The sequence below is a fragment of the Lonchura striata genome, chromosome 5, assembly GCF_046129695.1.
Source record: "Lonchura striata isolate bLonStr1 chromosome 5, bLonStr1.mat, whole genome shotgun sequence".
Lineage (NCBI taxonomy): Eukaryota > Metazoa > Chordata > Aves > Passeriformes > Estrildidae > Lonchura > Lonchura striata.
In genome coordinates this window covers 66,472,100-66,486,490 of record NC_134607.1, presented here as the reverse complement: position 1 = coordinate 66,486,490, position 14,391 = coordinate 66,472,100, and the positions used below count along the sequence as shown (strand labels likewise).

Sequence of the window (14,391 nt, the reverse complement as noted above, 5' to 3'; positions counted from 1 at the left end):
GTTCTCAGTGTCCTGTGGCACAGGGAGAGGTACTGGGGCATGAGGAGTATCTTGGAGAAATTCAGGTTTTTCTGCAGACTCCCTTAGATTCTGAAGTGCTTCTTTGGACACAGGAGATTTTCAGTCTGGAGTGTTTGACCCCAGAGAAAATGTCAAGAGCTTAGAGTTTAGAAGTAGCAAAATGAGGCTGATGAGACCTCACTGTCTCTTTGGGGAGGAGATGGGGATTTGTGGGGAGCAGCTGGGCAGATGTCAAGAGCATGGAAGAGTTTCATTAGCAGTGCTTGCTGGTGATTTTCTTTGAAGTGCTCTGTCCAGATTCTCTTTGGGGGCGTTATTACAGCGGAAACATTTGTAACACTGCAACTTTATCCCTCTCCCCGCCCAGACGGTTTCCTGAACTGTTTCTAAATCTTTATCTTGACCTTGGTTTTGAACTCTGTAAATAATTGAGGGACAATATTGTCCCTTGTTCAGAAGAGCTGTAATTTCCCTGGAAACTGCAGCAAGTGAGTAGCCAAGAGATGGTTTAAGGAGCATTGTAACGTCTGCTTTAGTGGGAAGTGGATTCCTTAGGGGATCTGTAATAGTGCTAGATGGATTTTTCCTTCCTGCCTTGGAGCTAATTATTGAGGAGAATTTTAATGGTACCCTGAGAGCTGGTTTGAGTGGGGATGCACCTCCTGTAGGGATGTGAATTTGAGGTTGGAATGTCTTATTCTGATCAGGTTTTAAGGAATGCAGTTTAAGCAATGTGCCTCCTTGCTGACAGTCCCTGAAATACAGCTGCCTCGCCTGAATGAATCCCACGACGGAAGAACTTTATCCCCTTGCAATCCATGGAATGGTGCTGTGTGGGGAACTGAGGAGCTGGGAGCTGCTTTCTCACGGCGTATCAGTGTAAGAATTTCCAGCTGTCCAGCACGTGAGAGCCAGCTCTGGTCCTCGGGGGACGGGGGCCAGGGGGACGCTGTTACAGCAGCTGCTTTTCATCATCGGTTGGAGGCTCTTTGCAGCTGGATGGCCCCAAATTGCAGCTACCAGACCGTGATCAAATAGTTAATAATGCCTCTTAGCCAAAAAAATCCCAACCCTCAGTCTAGTTTAGGGAGGAGTGGGTGTGGTGCAGCTGTCACATTGCTTGACAGTTTGGGTTGGTTTTTTTTTTTTTTTTTGTAGGGAGGGTATGTTTCAGTTTAGTAATTTACTTTTCCCTCTAGGCTTTTCCAGATGTTTATTTCTGATAATTCTTGCATTAGGCGGAAATAACTCTGCTGAATCCTAAGACTTGTAAGCCTTAGGATGAAGTCATGAGTTCGCCATAGAGGTGTCTGCAGTGGTTTTGGGACTTCAATGCCCCTGGTTATTTGTTGCAGTCCCTGGCCCTTTCCCAAGCATGGCTGTGGAAGGGCCTGTGCAAGGTGAACTCTAAAACTATTAGTACCTGCCTGGTACTGGTATTATTGTGCCTGGTGGCGGTGAAATTAAATTCCCTATTTGCTATTTGTGCTGCTGGAAAGGTTCTTAGGGTAGATGTATGTAGGATCATTTTAATGGAGGAACTGGGCTCCTCTTCAGCTGGCTGCCATGCCACCACCACCACTAATCCAAGGAATGAACCTGATTGGGGTTAAGTGGCTTCACTTTTCAGGGGGAAGGGAGTGCTCTGACTCCTGGGCTCAGGGGATGAGAACATAATGTGGTGCAAGGTGGGCAGTGCTGGTGCCAGATCTGGAGCAGCTTTCAGAGCATCCTGCTCCTGAGGTGGTGAAGAGCGACCTGCAGCACTACTGGAGTCATGTCAAGAAATCTGAGCCAAGGTCCCAGAGTTCAGGAGGTGTTTGAGAACCTTTGCTGTGGCTGTTTGGTCCATCCCAGACCCTCCTGGGGATTTACTGCAGGCAATGGTTCCCCACTTGGCAGTGCTGGGTGATGGTCACAGGGGCTGCCTGGCTCTGGGCTGCTACCACTGGTGGCTCCCTGAGGGATGTGAGGGGTATGGGGTGGATGGTACAGGAGGTGCTGGAAGGGGAAGAGGCTCCCTGGACAGTGGGAGTAAATGGAAGGAGCAGGAAGCACTGGGAAATGTGGGAGACCCCATGTGAGACTGTGGCTGTTGGAAGCTGCCTGTGGTTTTGAGGGGTGCTGCGTGGCCAAAGGGGTCACTGCTGCCCACAGAGGGGACACCAGTGATGTCAGGTGAGGTCCCTAACCCTGTGCAGGGGTCACTGCTGCCCTACTGAGCTAGAGCAGCCCCTTGGAGTGAGTTCCCTTGTGAAGTCGCCAAGCAGGCACTTCCTTGGAGCATGGGGACAGTGCTGAAGCCTGTCCCACAGCTGTTGGCATTGCTGAAACAGCCTTGCAGAAACTTGGCATCCAATCCATGTAAGTGAGCGTTAGTTTTAGTTGTTTCAAGTTGTTGGAGTTATTTCAAGTGTTGGAAGTAAATATTACTTGTGCCTTTGCTTCCCACAGTGGTGGGACATCAGTCACACTCTTGGTCCTCCTGAGCCCCTGGGACCAGTGCTGGGGAGAAGATGGCATGGAGGCAGCATGGATCTGCTGGGTGCTGAGTCCTCAGGGATCTCTAAAGGATGGACTTTTTGGGGGAATGCCAGTGTTTCCTGCAATCAGCCAAGGAGCAGGTCCCTCATGGACACCCTGGCCAGCTGTGCACACATCTGGAGCCACCATCTCTAGCAGTGGTAAGGATTGTCTGGGCTCTGCCCTCCCAAAGAGACCATGGCGAGGTTTCATTTTGAAAATGCTTTAATAAGGAAGTGTTGACAACACCGTTTTGCAAAATGTAAAGGTAACTATACAAATTCTTAATACAAAAAGAATAAATTAAAAGCAGATTTTTTTTTAATTCTGCAACTTTTTCTACAACATACATATTTTTTTCCTTGATTACAGTTGAACAGAATCCAGTAAAATCATTTTCCATGCTCTAAAGTCAATTTCAGGAGAGACCTAATTTTTTTCTTTTTTTTTTTTTCCTTTTTTTTAAACTAGAGAGTCCATTTTACACAACTTGTAATAAAACTATTGACATTAATATATATGTAAAACTTTACATCTAGTTAACTAAGCAGTAACTGGTCATCTGATAGCACCTGAATGGGGATCGGCTATGCCTGAAACTAAAACTAATACAGAGTGAAAACAAATTGGACTGTTTCAACATTTTCAACACTCGACTGCATATAATATAATTTAAAAATAAACCCTGCCTCCCAGCACGGCCCTGCAGGGACCGTCCCCGGCTCCTGCCCACACAGAGGGAGTGTCAGACACACAGACTGAACGCGGTTGTGGCTTCATGGCAGATGGAGCCTTGACAAATAAAAAAGAAAAGGAGGGGTTAAGTTGGTAGTCAAGTGCTTGTCTATAATAGCTATGTATATGCCCCTCCGTGTTATACTTAAATATGTTAATCTCATATGATTAACATTTTATGTACATTTGTGTTTAATTGAATTGAGCTAAACAGTAAAACCTGTTTTACTTAATCTGTCTTTACTACCAGACTGGCTGCTCACATGTGCCTTGATTGCAAACCAGAAAAGCAGAACACAAAGCAAAACTCAATCCGTTTTTAGAAAGCTTTTTCTCCACTCCAGCCTGTTTGCAATTCAGGCTAAATATTTTTATTTTTCCCCCCTAATTTCAGGGCTGCCACCTTTTAACCTTTGCTGCAAAACTGCAGAGCTGGTCTTGGAGGAATTAATGTTTCTTTCTGTAGTGCCCAGAGGCCTCATAGTGCCGCTGTTGTTGAATTCTTTTTAATTAAAAGAAAGTACACAATAAAGAAAAAAAAAACCCAAACCACTTACCAGGGAAATTAAAAAGAAAACAGACAGTTGCTCAGAGCCCCTAAAAATCCTTGGGCTAAATTATTTTCTGTAGCTTAATTTGGTCGTTATTTAATCCTTTTACTTCAGCTACCAAATTTTATCAGTAAATGTCATTAATCAGTACTATCTCTTATCCAGATAAAAATCCAATTAGGAGCTTGAAATAATTCCCATGTTAAAGACCCCAAAGCACAAAGAGATGGTGAAAACAGCTTTTTGAATGAACAGATAAAGGCTGCAATCTCACCACTGGCTGTTCTTCCAGAATTGAAAGTAAGGCTTCAATTACTGTCACGGTGCACTGTGCTCCCGGGTGATGCTTCAGGGAGGCCCAGAAGCACAAAGTTTGTGTGGTCACCTTTGTACACTCTTTGCCAGTGTTTTTGTTTTTCAGAGGGATAATTTATTTATACTTCATGTGGGAACATAAGAGAGTTTCCTTATCATAGCATTATGGAAGGGTTTGTATTGGAAGTGACATCATCTGGTTCCAACCCCTGCCATGGGGCAGGGACACCTTCCACTAGACCAGGTTGCTCAGAGCCCCAGCCTGGCCTTTTGCCCCATCCAATCCTGGCTCTGCCCCAGGTTTCCCTGGAGAATTAACAGCCTTTCTGCTTTATCTCTGCATGGCCTCCTCCCCACCTCACCAGTGATGCAAAGCAGCAGTGCAGGGAACCAAAGCCAACACTTCTGGTGTGAGCTGCAGAAAGGAATTGGCATGAGCTGCTTGCATTAATGTTTAGGAACCCCATTGTTTTTCAAAGCCTAATTACACAGAACCCATTCTCTTTTAAAGCCTGGAATGCAGTTTTCCAGCAATCTTAATACCAAAAGGCGTGGCAGCCCCCCAAGTTGCGGTGTTTAATTTGAAACGTTTCGCTCTACTTTGTCTGGTAGACGCTGTTGTTATTCTTAGAACGCACACACACACACTCTCACACACACACACACACTCACACTTTTTTTTTTTCCTTTTTCCTTAAACTAAAGCTAACTTCAGTTTCTGCTTTTCACAAAGTAACCCCCTCCAGCCGTTTCTTTTAATGCCTTTCCCATAGGAAATCATCATTTGCACGCACCGACGGGGGAAGGCCGGGCGCCCGCCCCCATCAAGTGGCAATAAAAACAGCATAGCACCGCAGTGAAGACTAAGACGTGCCAGCTTCAACATCCACCTAGATTGTGCACTTGTTCGTTAAAAAAGTGTCTTTGAGGCCTTTGAAAGTTCCATGGCTTGACATGTATAAAGCATTGCTCTAAAGTATGTGTAAACTTGCAGCTCCTTCCAGGCCGCGTTCGTGCTGCTCCGTTTGGTGGCCGCAGGCAGCTCCCGCTCGCGTCCGATGCCTCGCTCGGTCGCTGCCCCCTCTCTCTCTTGCAAGGGGAAGTTTTGCCTGTCTGCTGGTTGTCCAACCCTGCTCCAGGAGCCTTCCTGCTTCCTGACAGACCAGTCCTCCCACACGGCAGCACACGGGTGACGAGCCCTTTGCTACACTGGTGCTAATGAAGGGAAGAGGAGTGGAACCAATATGTGAACGCCGCTTGGCCGTGTCAGGTCGATCGCGATGTGCTTTCCCTTGGATTTCACGTTAACGCTTTGTGCAGAAATAGATTCCAATTTATTGGCTGTGTCTGCTCGTGGAAAGGTTTTTTTGGCAATTTTTATCTGTATCAAAACAACCAATTCCTAACCTCTCCATGTATTGGTGGGCACTCTGTGCCAGCCACAGAGATGCTGTGAGTGCAGTACTTGCCTCTGCTTTAGGTGATGCCTTTTAAACCTTGTCTGTCCAGTTCAAGAGTGGCTCGCAGACAGTGATGCTGTGATACCAGCCCAGACCTCTGGTGTGTCTGCAGCACAAGGGGTTCTTTTGCTTGCATGTAGGTGGACTCCAAATGAAGAAGGAAATGCCATTTTGCAGGGGGTGGTTGTGTCTGCCATCAAATTAAAGAAGAGAGATATTCTTGTAGCTAGAACTTGCTGAGCAACTCATCCTGCCAACAGTGGTGTGGAGATCTTTGGCAGTGCTGACCTGATTGTGAGACTGACAAGTCTCTGAAGTGATGGGATTTAGTGTTTCAGAACAGATGCACTTTCAGGAATATGGTCTCGATTTTCAGCCTCTGTCTTATTCCCACCCCCTTCAAACTAATGCTGTTGGCTTCAGCTTGCAGGTCATGGAACTCTTGCTGCTGTTAGTGGAACACTAATCTTTGATATGAGCCTTGAAAGGCTTCTATGGTTTCATAGCAAACCCAAATTTGAAACTGACTCTTCAGGTGGCTGCTCCTCTCCACCCCTGCCCCGTGGCCGTGGGAGGGACGGGCACCCGTCTGGCAGTGGGATATGCCGCGCTCCGCCGCTGCCGTGGTGGATGTCTCAGGGCCAGTGTTCCTTAAGTGTTGTCTTGAATTGCATCGTGGAAAAAGTGCTTAGAGTTGAAGCTGGTGCTGCGTGACAGTGCATCTGGGTAAGGCAAATGAGAGGCAGTGAGGTGATCTCAGAATGGCATTGATGTGATTAACTTGAGGTCAGGGGTTCACACTAGAGTTCCAGGCTTGGCTTTTTCCTGCCCATACCACTGGACATCTGCTAATTCTGGATAGAGGGGAGAGTCCAGGAAACAGCTATCATTGTAGTTCCTGCAGGAGAAAGGAAACTTTGTTAGGACATGAGTGCTCCTGGGAAGTTCAACCATGAGCATAAAACGTTGTGTTATGGGTGGAGAGGAATGCAGGGTATTCACATCATAGACTCCACTGCACTCCCCCTTGGCCTGGGTACAGCAGCAGTGCTGTGCCTCTGCCCTCCCTGAGTCCTGCCCAGTAGTAAGTTGGGATAGAGGTTTTTCTATGGGATGCTCTCCAAGGAGCAAGTGCTTAGAGCAGCTCACTCAGACATGGGCTGTATCACACAGTGGGAATGTTGAAGGAGGAGGGTGGTGGCACTTTCTGTAGCACTTCTGCTCTGGGCAGAGACTTGTGCATCACTGAGCAGTCCCAGAGTGATGTGGCTTTCCAGGGATGAACCAGGAAGGGACTAGTGAGAGCATGCCAGGTCTGATGTGGAAAGGACCATGTTGCAGTAGCCTAGTCCTCATAGTGGGCTATGTTTCCTGACAAAGTACTGCTTCTTTTGCTGCCTGGCTTTTTCTTTGTCTGTACTGAGTAGATGAGACAATTAATAAGAATTTTCTTTGCAATGTACATTAAGTGCTCTAACCAATGTCAGCTCCTGTTTTAAGCTGTAGAGCTCCTTCCCAGAGGAAAACAGGTCAAAATCTGGATCTCTTGAAAAGTGACTGCTATATCTGTGCAGTCATAGCCAGAATTGATGTCTCTCCTTCACACTTTGATTTGAACCAACTTCCAAACTAGAGACTCTTTTGAGGCCAAAAGCAGGAGATGCATATTTTTTTGTTTATTGAGGGATTCTCACTCCTTCCTGCATTCCCTCCCCACCTCACAGGACTGATCTCACATCTGGTGCAATTCCTGCTTCCTCTGCCCTGTTTTTCACCTGGCTTCCTTGGGATTGGTGTCTGAGAGGAGCCTGAGCAAGGGCATCGACATTTGCATGTTAAAGAGCCTTTTGTTTTCCAGCTCTGTGCTGAAGTGCAGAGGTTTATAGGATAACTCTAGAAAGCTGGGCTTGAAATACTTGATAGATGCCAGCTGTGAATGGTTGTAGATTCAAATGAGAGTGTCAGACAGCAATGGCAGTTTAATTAAAATAGAAATACTCTGAGGGTTTTTTGTTCCCTCTACCCTTCCCCCTCTGTCTTCCCACAGGAATGGGGCCAGGGTTGCTCCTTGTCCCATAGAAGCTCTCTGCTCTGCTCAAACAGCCTCAGCTCTGCAGCAGGCAGGGAGGAGGAAGGTGTCATGGATCTGTGGCTGGAGCGAGGCCAGAAGCTCTGGCCAGGGCCTCAGAGCCCACCTGAGCTCGTGTCCCCACCACGCTGCTCCCACAGCACTCTATCCACGCTGCTTTCAATTCTCCTGAGCCACAGATTTGTTGCCCCCCCTCCCCACTTTCTGTGCCTGTTCAGCCTCAGCAGGAACACAGAGCGGGCTGGCCCCGAGTCCCTGTCACAGGGGAAAGTGCCACAGGCAGGACTCTGAGAAGGCACCGAGGGTTTGAATGCTCCCAAGCACTGCAGGGAGCCTTGCTGGCAGACACACGGGCACACAGCTGAGCTCATGGACTGGGGCAGAAGGAGGAAAGAACAAAACGTTCCCTTACTATACCTCTATTCATCAGTACTTTGGTGGGTTGGAGACTGAGACTCATCCATAGTGGGTGAGTTGTCTGTTGCTTCTCTGAACAAAGGAGAGCAAAAAAGGAGGAAAGAGGAGAGAGGAAATGTTAAAGAAAAGAAGTGACACAGACATTGTTATGAGCTTATTAATCCAGTGGGGAAACAAGTTGATGAATCATCTTTAGGAAAAGTTAGTGACACAAAAACATGTTGGGGAGAACTGTCAATCTGTTGAGTCGTGCTGGGTGGGCACAGCCGCTCCTGCACTGGAGGAATCTGTTGTGCATCTAATGGCAGACTGGATCCACTCCCGTGTTTGTATACATACATTTTGGGTGCTATTCTCAGGTACAAAACAAGTGTTTATTTGTCTCCAATTCTTTTTGCACTGGTTGTTGGTGCAGGGCCTAAGCTATAAATCCAGGTAGCTTCACTTTCACCAGCTGAGAATTTACCTTAAAGTATTTTTTCTGTCAGAGGCAAGGTGCAGGACAGCTTGAATGGAAAAATAAAAAAAACTGGGATTATCCAAACAGATGTCTCAGCTGGCTGCTCACCAGTTTTAATTCTGATCATCATCAAGATATTTAGAAGAATTAGGATTGGTATGGAGACCAAGACTAAGATTTGAATTTAGACTCAAAACCTTAATAGTGGAAGTTGCAGTGTATGGTAAAGGCAGGTACCATTTTGCCTATCTTGCTATCACTTGACATTTTGTGAAATGAGACCAAGAACATTCTCCTGTTCTAAAGCTGGAAGCACATGCAAAGACAATATGTGACTGGATGTCAAATGTGTGAATTTAAAATCCAGGTAATCCTAAAGGGTTGTGGTTATGGTTATCCTCATCTCCAATTTAAAGTGCAGTCACAAACGGTGCTGGAGTAAAACCAGAGGTCAAACCTGGTCATAGGTGACATGGGTAATCAAAGAGCAGGAGATTTTCCAGTGGCTGCACAGTGAAATGTTTAATAAGTTAGTCCCAATTCATGACTCAGGGTATTAGATTTGTTTTCCTAGTCCTGTTCAGAGGACTAGGGTATTTTGAGGACTGTAGTGTCAGATCTAGCTGATCTCGCCAAAATCTCATCCCACAATCTGGGATGTGCTGAGTTAGATGGGATCTGGAAATGACCTTTATTTCACATGGCAGGACCTTTATTTCACATGGTAGGAGAGAGAGTGCTAGAGAATACCCATGGGAGCTTGCAAAAGGGTGTTTATTTACTCCTGGAACTCCCTGCCTTGTAAATAGGTACCAAAGATCCCAGTTACTGTATTTACATTAGTAATGGCTATGGGTATGTAATGCTTCCCCCACACTCTGGTGAAGCACCTTCACATTAGTGGTAGCTGAAAAAAGATGCCCTTGAAAGTCATGCAGACGCATTGCTGGGGAAAACTGAGCAGAAGAATAAGGTTGCTGCACACACAGGTATGGCAGGCACTTAACCTTGCCTTTTCAGCAAGGTCTTGGTGTAAACAGCCAGTGTGATGGCTGCTAAAAAGAAACATCAGCTATTTCAACATATGAAGAAGACTGGAAGAAGGAGACTGTCCAAGCAGGAGGAACCTGCAGGGTTCCTTTCCTTGTGGATCTGACACTGCTTGGAGCAGTGCTGGGTGTGGATGACTCAGCCATGTCTTGCTCAGCCTAAACCAGAGCTCCATCACCACACCAGCACAGGTGGGAGACTTGAAATGCTCTATGTGGATGTAGGCTAGGGAGCACATGGAAAACATTCCCCATAGCTGTGCCTGTGTGTGGGGAGCTTTTTCTCACTGGCACTGAGTGAGGTGGATTCTCTAGCCTGACCCCACAGACACTCACCCAGTCTGCCACGTGAGAATGTGGTGGGGGCTGCCCGGCGGCGTGGCTGCAAGCTCGCTCGACGGCGTGGAGCTCCTCTGGCTGTGAGGTAAGGCAGCTGGAAAACAACCAAGGGTGGAGAAAAACGACTGGTGAGGTGAGAACACAAAAGGTCAGGGCGGTTCAGAAGCATCAGCTGGTCAGACAAGCAGAAACATGTCTGGCTGTGAGTAAATACAGCCTGGGACAGACCTCGCCCCATTCCTGGGTGACTGTGCCTGAACATGGCACAAGAGCACAGCTTCTGCTGACACTGCTGCACATCATGGGCTGGATCTGGCCTCAGCTCTGCAGGAACACTCAGTCTCCAGCTGAACACAGCCACCATACTCTCTTGATACTGCCTGGGACATGTCACACTTTTCCCAGCACAGACTTGGTTGCTGCTGCCTGGACTCCAGGGGTCCTGCACTGGAGAAGCTCAGCCTGCCAGGCTCAGCCTCCTGTTTCCAGGGGTGGTGGGAGATGCTCTGTGCCCCTAGGAGCCAGGGATGGCAGTGGTGAGAGCCTGAACAAATGCACTGCTCTGAAGATTTCAAAAGCTACAGCTTCCTTTCACTGTGGATTTGCACAAAATGCCTGCCTTTGTTCACAGTCCTATTAGGGACCAAAGGAAGGCATAGCATACTTGAACAAAGACAGAAGCAAACTGGACTATAAATGGGCAGTGGCTCTTTGGGGAATTTACCTGGTGAGAGTCCAGCAAATAAAACCACCTCACTAATCTTTCTTCCTCCTCAAATCTATACAGTGTTGAATGTAATACATGCCTAGAATTTAATACAGGCCTAGAAGTCTGATCCTCTTTGAAGGCCCAACTGACCTATCAGCTAGGACTGATCAGCTGAAATTATGGAGGCTTCTACCTGGCACCCCTCTCCCTGCTGTTAGATTCTTTAGCTGCTGCCAATTGACACCAAAAGGGAAAACCAAATTTTAATCTCCTTCTGGAGCTGATAGTTTCTAAGGTCAGTATCCTCCCATAGCTGTGATTTGAAACAGACTCTGAACACAAAACCAATCTATGCTGCCAACTGGTCAGGCCATGCTGTGATTGCTGAACATACTTGTGCTGCACGGGTATCACATTTAGATTTAAAACCTCAGCTGAGTTAGGGAATGAACTGACCAACAGTGATCTTTATGTGCTCCCAACCCCACTGTTTTCCTGAACTGGTACCATTTCCAAGGCTAACCAAAAGCCTTCCAGTGCTCAGGCATTTTCTCTTGTGGCATAGAATAGAAATGCCAATCAACCAAAGGGAGGAAAACAGATTTTCACAAGGAGACACAGGATGGTTCTAGCAGCTACTCAGTTGTGTCTTGGTCCACCCCTGGTATTCCTATGAGTGTTGGCATCACATATGAATCAGCCCCATCTTGGGCAGCTGTTGGTGGCCCACGAGGAACCTCTGACTCCACACTGGAGTTGGCAGCGAGTGCAGGGCCCTCATGGTGCCAGCGTGGTGGTCACCATGGACTGGACACCATGCTGGGATGGCAGAAGGCCAGCAGCCAGCATGGGTGGACAATGCACTGGTCTGCCTGGGAGGCAGTGGCAAGTGCAGCTGGAGCAGTGGTGTCTCTCATGCTGAGGCTGAGGTGTGTGGCTCAGGATTTTAGCAAGTCCTTGATCTGTCCACACTGGCTGGACAAGGAGTGACTGATGGCTAGTAAATATTTAACCTTGGACTGTTTCACACACATTGTAGCCTTCCTTTTCAGTGTAATGAATTGGACTATTTTCTTACCATTTAATATTAACAGCACAGAGGTATACACAACAGATGTGTTTAACATTAACAGCAATGCTCTGCACATAACACAGAGGCAAAATACTGCACAAACTTCAGCACTCTGAATTTCAGGGTATTATCAACAGAGTTATTGGAGCTGCATGGGAAAATCAAGTCTCAGCAGTGCACAAAGATGTCATAGCTCAAACATTTTTGTGGGGGGTGGAGTGGCTGGGATGCCCCACTTAACCTTTCTCATACTTTTAGTGTTTCACTGAGTACATATATTCTCCTAGTCTGTGCTGAACCCCTGCTTGCCTCATTGCTCCCCTTGCTGTGATTATGGATAGTGATGCTCCCGTAGCTTTGTCACCTTCAGCCTCTAGTGCCATCACCTAAAACCCAACTGCACTCCGAGGAAAGACCTGGCAATAGCAGGGCTTTGGTCCCTCCCTGTCTTTTGAGCCTATCATGAGATGGGCTCAAAAGTGAGAAGTGATGATTTCCATGGATGTTTCCAAACATTCCCACTGATGAATGTCTTGGACAAGGCTTGCCCCTCAGTGTTACCCCTCCAGGCTCGGTGAGCAGTGTGTGCAGGGCAGATAACGTGCTGTGTTCTGGCATTGCCCTCCAGCTGGGGTGTAACACCTGGCATAGATCCGGGGCTGAATGAGGCTCCCATCCCTCCCGCCCCCCTGCCTGGCCTGGCTCTCACCTGATGTTGCTTTACACATCTGAGGCATTCTTGTGACCCGGCTGTGTGCCACAAAGGTGCTTTGAGAAGATGTGCTGTACTGGGAGCTGCTGTCCGAGGAGGTGGAGCTCGTGTGCGAGAGGCGGCTGTGCTCCTTGTGGGAGGCCGTGGACCGCTGGTACCAGAGCCGCAGCTCGTCCGACACCGCAGTCCTACCCGAGCCCTTCTCATGGCCCTCCCTGCCCAGAGATGGAGTCCTTATGATCTGGGAGCGGGATGGGGTGAGCCTGACCGAGTCCACTTCATCCCCATGCCAGTTCTCCTTAAACATTCCCCCCGCTGTGTAGGAGTTGGAGGTTTTGAATTGTGCTTTCACGCTGTAGTGTCCCTCCTGGTCGTTCTCCAAGCTCCGCACCACCACGGGTGTGGAGCTGCCCTCGATGTACAGGGGATATTCTTTGATCCTGTACTGGGAGGAGGGTTGGCTCTGGCTGTGCAGGTAGACACGGTGGTGTCCTGTCCCGTTCCTTGCAGCCAGGTTGGGCATGCTCCCTGAATTGGAAGAGACCAGGTTGCCTGCTGATTTGTGCCTTTGCCTCTGCCGTTCTCTGGCTTTTGATGGGGAATCCTCTGCCAGGGTGGAGTAGTTGGGGTTCATCTGAGCAGGGTAGTAGTGCTCCGAGCTGGAATGGCTGGTGCAGGAAGAGCAGTCGTCCATGGGGTCAGAGCCATTACTGCTACGAGTCCTTGGGGTGTAGAAATCAGGGCTCCCTGTCTCATTTTCTGAGCCGAGGAGCTTTCCTTGTGACTCCAAACTGGAGCTCCGGTGTCTAAAGTGCTGAGCTAAGCTGTGCAGTCTGGTTGGACTGATATCTACTGACCTGCAGGTACCAGGAAAAAAGCAGGCTGTAAGTCAACAGGTTGAATCATTCCCCATCCCTGTCTGTACACACAGCCACCAAAGGAATCCAAGGGCATTGGAAAACCTGAACCCTTCTAGCACTTCTTGGAGCTGCTGCCTGCATGCAATCTGCTTCCCTGCTGCAGGGCTTGAGCTGATTTGGTCCTGTTCCTGTTCCTCTCCAGTTCTTGGAGATATCCTGGTGATATTCAATCTGGAGCACCATGAGGGACATAAGCCCCTGCCCAATCCAGTTCTTCTGTGGCATGCCACTCTAGGAAAAGCCCAGCCTGAAGGGTAAAGCTTGGGAGCCTTAAGCCTTGGCACCTCACAGAGGTGGTGAGATTCCCTTGCACGTGGCTCATGAAAGTCCTGCATGGGTACAATCTACCTGATAAGAGACAGACAGACAGACTGCCCATACTTAGCCCTGAACGTTGTGATTTCTCCACTGGTCATTGAAAAAGTCACCCCTTGTCAAGCAGCTTGGTGCTGCTGGGGCCCAGCCACGGGTAGTGCATGTGGGACTCTCACTGGTGACAGCCCTTCAGGCAACCACCCCAAATCACAGTTTAAAAGTCTTGATTCATGGCCAAGTCTGGGAGGTCTCTATTCACCCCAGCTGTTTGAATAGCTCCACCCATCCATTCAAGAAGCAGAAAACATCTACATGATGGATGGCTAAGGCCAGGGCATGCAGCTCATGAATGAGCTACAGACTGAGCAGTGGTTGTTTCAAACACCCAAATATCCCCTACTCAGTTGAGGCCACTTTTCAAGCCTTGTGCCAGGCTCATTTCTCATACAGCTTGGCTCCAGTGTTAACAGACATTGCACCACTGAAAGGGACCCTCAGCCAAAAGTTTGTAACAAATTTAACCCAGAGCTTTAATGCCTTGTATTGTCTCTGCCTGAGGCTGATGTGTTGGCATAACTCTTGATTTATTCTGAGATAAATGATGGTAGCACTTCCCCTTAGGGCAGGACACACACCAGAACACAGCTCTGGATCAGTTCTGCTCCCTGCAGTGTCCATGGCACTTGTCACAAAAGCAAAAGAGC

The 14,391-nt window shown here is 48.0% G+C and overlaps 1 protein-coding gene across 9 annotated transcripts in view; it reads right to left on the bottom strand.

The window, feature by feature from the left end:
• Positions 1-2,751: 2,751 nt before the first annotated feature.
• Positions 2,752-14,391, bottom strand: part of FRMD4A (FERM domain containing 4A) — a 356,772-nt gene continuing 345,132 nt past the window's right edge. For 8 of the 9 annotated variants that reach the window (XM_021531010.2, XM_077783672.1, XM_021531005.2 and 5 more), the window contains 3 exons: positions 12,450-13,309; positions 9,957-10,053; positions 2,752-6,503 (listed from right to left, as the gene is read on the bottom strand). In XM_021531010.2, the coding sequence (XP_021386685.1) occupies positions 6,401-6,503; positions 9,957-10,053; positions 12,450-13,309 (1,060 nt within the window). In that variant the 3' untranslated portion in view covers positions 2,752-6,400. Of the gene's footprint in view, positions 6,504-8,111; positions 8,184-9,956; positions 10,054-12,449; positions 13,310-14,391 lie in introns of all 9 variants that reach the window. The other variant, XM_021531011.2, reaches the window with a different exon arrangement.